Source organism: Lupinus angustifolius, unplaced genomic scaffold (assembly GCF_001865875.1).
Source record: "Lupinus angustifolius cultivar Tanjil unplaced genomic scaffold, LupAngTanjil_v1.0 Scaffold_462, whole genome shotgun sequence".
Classification (NCBI taxonomy): domain Eukaryota; kingdom Viridiplantae; phylum Streptophyta; class Magnoliopsida; order Fabales; family Fabaceae; genus Lupinus; species Lupinus angustifolius.
The window spans coordinates 164,405-172,892 of record NW_017727850.1 but is presented as its reverse complement, the minus strand read 5'-3'; the positions used below and the strand labels follow the sequence as shown (position 1 = coordinate 172,892).

Here is an 8,488-nt window from a genome sequence, read left to right as displayed (position 1 = left end):
CAAATAGGGCTCTCAATTGTAGCAATTAAAACAAAGTAGATTTGAAAATGACATAACCAATTCATCAGGTGTGATGATTATGATTTACTATTTGATATATATCATCAAAAAATGTTTAAATATTTTTCAATATATCCTACCAACAAATATTGTTTATAAGAATCAAACTATGAACTATTTTGAATTATAGTTTTAGGGATCTTCTCATATTTAAAGTCCACATTAAATAGTAGTAAGAAAATTGGTTGACAGGAAACTTCCCTTGGGACAAGTAAACTGTTGAGAAAAGTAGGAAATTAACCAATCAAACTTTTGAACTCTGAAGGATTGGACTTTGGACGGTTTGACTTGAATGATAGCCAACCTTTTTCAAAACTTGTGGAGGAAGTGTGATCGGGACCAAACCAAGAAAAAAGAGTAAAGAGCGGAAATTTAACAAATGTTTAGCGAAATTAATAATAAATAAGAATGGTACATCTTTTTGTTATGCGTGTTGTTTGATGAATAAAGCAAATAACTAAATATTTTTGCTATATCCATGGTTTGATATGCATAAGTATGGTCTTGTGCATAACTTGTACTTTACTTCATCATTGTGATTTTTATGCTTCATATTTAAGTTATGCCTTTAGCAGAAGGTAGTAGATAACTTTTTCCAATAGTAAATTTAAAAATCTATTTCACATCTTAATCATTCATTTTAGGGTAATTCAATGATTTGAATTAGTTAGTAAATCTGATCATTAAATTTCTTTAGAATGTGCAATTAAGATGTAAAATATGTTTTTTAAACTTACTCTTAAATTAAGTGGATCATCTTCCAAAATTAATAAAAGAAGATCCTCAAGGATTTTAAAATACTCCACATCTTAATCATACATTCTAGTAAAATCCAACTATCAAATTAGTTAGTGAATTTCTCTCCTAATTTTTTATTTGATTGTGCCTTTATGGCTTCATAGTTTCTATTCGATAGAGACTCACTAGTTACCTTATTGAAAGTTTTATTTTTTTACCAATCAAGTTTAAAATGTCATGATGGACATTTCTAAAGATTTAAGTCACTAATTAAGTCCTCTGCAATATGAGTTATTGATTGAGAAATCAACCTACGTGATAGTGATAATATATTCCGACAAATATCATAAGTTGTTTTAATCATCATCAGTGATTTCATTATCAACATGGTTGTGCAACATGCACACTGTAGAGGAGTTAAATCTTTCTAAGAATTTGACATTGGTTTTTAGGACATAATTTGTGAGGAAAACTTTGGAGAGCTTAATTGGTCACATTATTTTATCTTGGTAGGAGTATATTGATTGTTCACTCTATTTTTTGTATGCATGGTTATGACTTATCGTATTCTGGAAATTAAAACCTATGAGTGGATGATCATTTTTTCCTCAACATGTGTCATCTAATGAAATTTTTGTACTTAACATTACAACAATTTGAGACCTATTCACATATAAGCGCAAAAACAAGGGATGGGTAAAAATTTAAGAGATGCCTTGGTAGGGTAATGTGCATTTATGTTTACCCTCATATATAATTTAACCCCCATCTAAAGCAATTGGTCAATTAGGGGATGTTTGGATTGATGGAAATAGATTAAAGAAAGAATTATACACCCCTAAGTTTTAATAAAATTATACAAACTACTCATATCTAGATAAAATCAACTTATCATTTACTCCATTTCATGATAAAATATCAACATTCTATTCCATACTTCATCTTCATCTTTGCCTCAGGTGATTAATACTCTTTACTTCTGACTAAAATTGTATAAATTACTGTGTTGCACTTTTTTTTAAATAGTGTAAAGCATTATACACACATATTCAATGTGTTTAAATTTGGATGGAGGATGGTGAAAGAGTTCAACTAATATGCACTCATCCAATAATATTATGACAATGTCTTCTACCACAGCCCACAGGACCAGAAACTAAACTTTTTGAAAGAAAAAAACAACAAAACTGTTATTTCCAACTTATCCCTTTATCCATCTTATATTAGTTACTGTTGCAAGAAAAACCAAGTACTATAATGCAAAAGTGGTGTAGATGTTTGACAAATCTTTATATTCTTCTGAATTATGTTGATTGTAAACTTAGTCCTCATACCTGTGAAAACAAATAAGCTTCATAAGTTCTATTACATAAGTAAGATATATATCAAAAATAACCTATGACTATGTACTAAAGATCTGAAACAGAATGTTAAGGTATATCTGAAACATTATTTCTCAAGAATAATGTAACTCAGGGCCTAAAACAAATCTTGAAGAGAAATTATTACATGGTCCTTGACCATATGATTCCAATCAACAACATGACACCTATATGAAAGGGATGTGTTAAGAGTCCCACATTGAGTAAAATAATAAGAAATTTAATGTGTTATTTAACCCATGACGCTCTCCCACCTAATAGAGTCTTATAGGTTTGGCTTTCTTTCCTCATGTGCTTAAGTTCTAAACATTGATGTCTTTCATTGAGAGTTGTGTCATAGAAAAGCTACATATAGGCTGAATTAAGGTAGATTACCGAATACTGATAAGTGAGTAAAGCTCTTACAAGAGAAAGAAGGGCTACCATCAGGTCAATATCGATAGACTGAATCCGCTATGGACGTCGACCCTTAAAGAAAACGACAATTTTAGGGGTCCCACATTGAGTAAAATAAGAAACTCAATGTGGTACTTAAGCCAGCAACCTTGAATTGACCAGACCTGACATAGGTAATTTAAGTGCTACAGATCTCTGGAATTGGGAATGCAGAGAAATCTTGAAGTGTCAAAATGTTGTGAAGTATAAATCACATGGTTAAAAATTAAACTTGAAGAAATTAAGTTTAGAGTATGCAAATAAAGAAAAGAGATACAATTGTGAACTTTAAATACTATTGAAGAATGTAATGTTATTTGATGTAATGCCATGCCTTGACAATAACAAACACCAAAATAACACCCAAGAAATCTTCTAAAATATTATTAAATTTTTTTCTGATATTTTAACAAATGACAAGAGAAGCACACACCAAAGATAATGCAACTCAATGCTCAAGCCAAACAGCAATGTCATCTGCAACTATGGTCTTGTGACATCTACACCAAGGACTACCCGAAAAATCTACAAAACTGAAACCATAGAAACAATTCCTGCAAATATAGAGATATAATAATTTATAAGAGTATAGAAATGCATAAAAGGAGAACAGCCCCATCTTCTTTTGATGCAAATAGTGTGCAAGAGATAGAATAGAAGAAGTAAAAAAACTTGGAAGAAGTGAAGAAAAACTTCAATATCTTCAGATTTTATTCATGCCAAAACTTTTTCAATCAGCTTCACAGTTTTGCTACAACACCGGCTGTTCTGGTTAATTATCAAGCATTTGAGTGTGATTTCTATGTTATATAAGGTCGTGTCCCCATGTCAATGTCATAGGTTCTAAATAAAGTGTTAAACATATTCAATGGCTTCTAATTCCATAATTATCTATTGAATTAAAGAGAATGAGAAATATTACAGATAAGCATTGCGGTCTTACAATCAAATTTCGCCCAGCTTGAAGGAGGTAAAGTTGACAAGTTCTGTTTATCGTCGTCGATGCAAAGCAAACTGAAAAGGTCAGCAGTACCATTGCTCTTTCCCATGGACTTATCAAAATCAACTGATGCAGATGGCCTCCTTAATGGAGCTGAATTCTTCTTTAGCATGTCTAAAGAACCCTGAATTGACGAGACAAACTTTCAAAACATTTTTCATTTATACAAGTAGTAGATATTGAAAAGCAAGAAAAAAATGGATAAAACGTTGATATAGTGCAGGTTATGACCTGCTACTGTTAGAAAGATCATTATAAATAATTCGCAGAGGTTAAGGAACTCCATTACATAGAATTTTCAAGTATTTTGAATAGAGAAGTAAAGCAAATTTATCTGACAGTCCAATGCCTCCAAACCTCAAAGAGACAAGTTTCAATGAAATCTTAACAGAAAACCAAGTCAAGCAACAAGTTTACGGCAAATAGGGAAACGGCAATTATATTTTCAACTCACTTTTCTACACCTACTTTATAACCATTGATAAATAGATTTTTGCTTTGAAAACAACAATGCATAGATGACCGATGAATACGATGTAGATGCAAAATTGGTCTGAGAAAAAAAGGTATGACAAGATCATTCTCAACAACTATGAATGCAGCAAGTTTATTAATTGATCATGCATTGAACATTGATGCGTAAATGCAATTAAAATCCAAAAGGACATTCTTGATAAAGGATTGAGAGAACTTCATGAAAACATGGTTACCCCTCGAGATCTGGTCACTGGAGGCAGAATTTGCGCCATGTGACTCGCAAGAACGCTTTCTTCAAGAGAAAGTTTCCTGCTGTTCTTCAGTATACCACTTCTAGCTCCACAAGCTGGTGACTCATTAAAATTACAGCTTGTTTCAGCTGACTTTGAAAATGCTTGTATACCAACTTTCGAAGCCCATTTTTTCTCCACATACCTGAAAGACCATAAGAAAATTGAATAAAGCTGAAAAGGGAAATTTAAGTAAAATTAGCCTTGAAAAAAGTCCATTAGAAGTTTACTTGGCATGAATAAACTTCTCAATTCCCAATCTACTTCTATCAAAATTTGGTGGCAATTCTGACTCCCAGTGCTTATTTGACTTCTCATTGCCCATAACTACATAAAACACACAAATCAAGAGACTATTTCAGTAGCCATTCTGTGCAACCAAAGTAAGATGATCAAAAGAGAAAAAAGAATAAACATATCCTTTCGTTTTTCGAACGAAAAGTTTCACTAGGCAGTTAAACAGATATCGGATATAATCTCCTAGAAATGCTATCTCTCTCTACGTTCAGTCCTACTGCTAGTTCCCTAACGAAAAAGAGTTCAGAATTATTGTACAATTTGAAAAATACCACTCACATCTTCTCATAATTTGCTTAATGACTAAAATCATATTTTGATCCTGATATTTATTTTTAGTCTTAATCCCAAGCTATTTTTTTATACTGTAGTCCCTGATATTTATGAACTGCTGAACTTAATTTGGCCCTTCTCTGTCAATATTCTTGATTTCTAATAAACTAATGTTGATGTTTCATCATTAGACATGATGTGGCATAGTAAAATACAAATATGGCAGTATGACAGAATATGACTGAATGAATGCATCTAAAACATAGTCTTTTCAATGGAATGATGCTTTTAATCGTAGGTGGAGAGCTGAGACGGAGTAATTTTATATGTATTTATGCAGTCCTCTTTTGTCAAATTATTACTGCAACAATCAAACTTTAATCCTAATAGGTGAGGTTAACTATATGGATTGAACAATATCATGATGTTCTATCATAAATCATGTTAAATTATCACATAAGTAAATAAAAATGTCACATCATTTGGGACGGTGACTATCGACTAATATGTTTATCAGAAAATGGATATATAGACAAAGGGACTAAATTAAATTGAGTTCATAAATAAATCTCAAGAGCTAATGTGAGAACGAAAACAAATGTCAGGGGCCATAATATGACTTTAGTCTTCCTTAACCATGATTTTGAAAGAAATAATCAGATTGTATAGTTTCTTACATTGCATGAAAGAAACTTGATCTGGCAACCATGTATCCAATGTTGTGGACCTCACCTGAGTCAGCCATTATCAATTTAATGGTAGGAAATGCAAAATGCAAGCAAAGAGTAGTATTATCATATCATGTTGTATTGCACCCCTCTATGGAACAGACATACACTAAGAAAGTTACAACACTGAATAATTAGAAAATTATTAGCAATAAAAAAACAAGTTATACTATTTGTGCTAAGAGCTTTTACCATATCCAAAACACACACAGGATAAGGGACACTTATACGTGGTAACACATATATGTTGATACAGAACAAATTCATAAAGTCATTGAAAGATATGTAATAAAAAGTATTGAAGCATCGGACACAATAAGTGATAGATACCGGCACAACAACCATTTTGAAGTGTTGGCACTACACAGCATTAAATTGACCCACCAAGTGTATGTGGTAACTTTTAACAAAAGGTTAAAAGTGTAGTAATAAATTGGCATAATCCCATCTTTACATCCAATTCATCATGTAGATGTTTGGTCCAAAAAATTTACATATAAAAGAACATGATAAGCTGAAAGATAGTGATGAACAATGTAAACCTTTGATATATGCACTCCAAGACTCCGGTGAATTCCTGAACATTGCATGCAAATGAAAATCCCTAGGTTCACACTAGCCCATCGTGGTGCCCTGAAATTTTAAATTTGAGTGTTCCATAGACAATGATAAAACCACATTAATCTCTATGTACAATATTTGCAGAGTCAAAAGCTGAACTCATGGTTGCAAAGGAACACCTAGTATGGTTCAACTTCAAAGATAAAATCACAATAATGATGCAATTAAAGTGAATAAGTCTTCCTGCTACTACAGGATAAAGTTCATGACTAAAGTTTTAAAAGACAGCATGTAAAAAGGAAAATTCAAGCTCATCTAAAATATTGAAAAAATAGAGGGTGAGTTTGACGTAACAGTAAGTTTGTTGCTTAGTGACTATGAGGTCACATGTTTAAAGACTGGAAATAGTCTCTCCGCTTGCGGAGGCAAGATTGTGTACGTCTACCCTTCCCAAACCCCACTAGGTAGAAGCCTCGTGCACTAGGCCACCCTTTATCTATAGTATTGAAAAATGAGCAGTTCAAGTAAAAAACAACTTTTAAATGTCCAGATTTAGAATATGGTGCACAGCTATGTCCTTAGGATAAAACAGAAATACTATGAAACTATGGTGCCAAAAAGATAATTCCAAAACCCTACTTATTGATCTATTTTCACTTTAAACTTAATGAATGAAAACAGTGTTCGTTGTTTATTTTAAAATAAGAACAATAGGTTATGAAATGCGTATACTTGTTCCTGCAGTCTGCACATTCCTTATTTTCAGGCATCTTAAGAAGTCCCTCTAAGATCTGCATACAATCACAAAGCAAGAAACAAAGATAATATGTTCAAAACAAAATACAATTTGAACAAAACTGCAGAATGCTGCAACTATATGTCTTATATACACTAGCAATTTTGGTAAAATGTAAGACCTTAAACTTTCCAGACCAAAGGTGAGCTGAACTTAGAAACAAACAAATTTACACATGAATCCAAACAATTCATAATATGAAAACCAGTTAAGAATTTACATGCAAAGCAGAAAGACAAAGATATTGAATGCATCAATCTTGATAAAAGTTTCACAGAAATAGATCGAGTCCTTGACACCGCTTGATTAGAAAGAGGAACACAAAGTAACAAAGATTCATTGGAAATGAATATTCCCTCTCACTTCTAGACCTCAACCAAACTCTCCTACTATAAGTTATATCCAATATACAATACTTAAGAAAGAAACTAACCTTTGCAAGTCATAAAATATAATGATACTTAAGCACCTAATGAATCAAGGAGATAAATATGGAACTCGATTGTTCTGATAAAGATAAAAAGACATTAAATACAAGAACTAATAGGAAAATTATGGAATTCTCTGAGGTGAGGTGCCTGAGTACAAATATTTTCCAATCTCTCATTGGCCTTCTATATTTTTTTGTATAACCAAAGGTATCTTCTCATCATATGAGTAAGGAACTAATCCTTTCGGGGTGTATAGTTGTCCCTCCCAATAAGTATCGCTTCCAGGAATCAAACTATTAACCTTTTGGTCTATCTCAGAATCTAATGGGGCCTTACACTACTAGACCAACACCTTATTTGTATTGGCCTTTTAATGATCCATGGTATTTACAGTTCAGTCAATTTAGTTATTATATTTTCTAAAGGCCAAGATGTCCCAAATATTGTGGCTCATAAGACATTAAGAACAACAAGTGGACCATTGAATGTCACTCCCAAACAATAAGAACAACATATGAGGACCAAACAATCCTTAACATAATTAGGAACATGTCAAATACTATATCACATCATAACTTTCATATAATCCCTCAAAACAGTACATGCATGCTGTAATATTTAAACATACACCACAATTCAACAGTTACCCTTAAAATCAGAATCAGCAAGTGGGTTATTAATGAAACATGATAAATTAAAAGCAACCAGCCAACCTTGGTGTTCTTGGCATCAAGTTCCCTAGAAACATAGGCTTTTCCATTCATGTTTGCTATGACACAAATGAAAACAATGGTTTGGAATGATTTTTTTTTTAATGAGAGCAAAACATGGAAACCAAACTAATATGATATAAATAAGAAAGAAACATTGACGGGTGTGTGGGTTAGACCTTTGAACCAAGCATGTTAAACTATGATGACTACCTCTATCTTTGTTCACTTTTACACGTCAACTTGGTTGGCAATCAAATAAATTCACACCTTACACAACCGACAACTATTACAACTTCCAATGTTTCCA

General features: G+C 32.3%; 1 protein-coding gene across 5 annotated transcripts; it reads right to left on the bottom strand.

The window, feature by feature from the left end:
* Positions 1 to 1,787: 1,787 nt before the first annotated feature.
* On the bottom strand, positions 1,788 to 8,488 carry LOC109341425 (probable ADP-ribosylation factor GTPase-activating protein AGD15). 5 transcript variants are annotated; one of them, XM_019579330.1, is made up of 10 exons: positions 8,392 to 8,486; positions 8,182 to 8,237; positions 6,974 to 7,032; positions 6,223 to 6,313; positions 5,630 to 5,684; positions 4,613 to 4,709; positions 4,326 to 4,527; positions 3,538 to 3,739; positions 3,049 to 3,169; positions 1,788 to 2,132 (listed from the first exon to the last, which is right to left on the bottom strand). In XM_019579330.1, coding segments are annotated over exons 2-9 (759 nt in total). In that variant the 5' UTR covers positions 8,233 to 8,237; positions 8,392 to 8,486; the 3' UTR covers positions 1,788 to 2,132; positions 3,049 to 3,167. The 5 variants fall into 5 exon arrangements, with proteins under 5 accessions (XP_019434875.1, XP_019434876.1, XP_019434874.1 ...); XM_019579331.1 differs by having other exon boundaries at positions 8,389 to 8,407; XM_019579329.1 differs by lacking the exon at positions 8,392 to 8,486 and adding an exon at positions 8,358 to 8,376.

Bases quoted from the DNA above. Each gene is read 5' to 3' on its own strand.
- LOC109341425 (XM_019579330.1), bottom strand. From the start codon at position 8,232: ATGAATGGAAAAGCCTATGTTTCTAGGGAACTTGATGCCAAGAACACC. The intron at 7,033-8,181 runs GTTGGCTGGTTG...GATTGTATGCAG, and splicing joins TTGATGCCAAGAACACCAAG to ATCTTAGAGGGACTTCTTAA. The intron at 4,528-4,612 runs GTAAACTTCTAA...ATGGTCTTTCAG, and splicing joins GAGAAGTTTATTCATGCCAA to GTATGTGGAGAAAAAATGGG.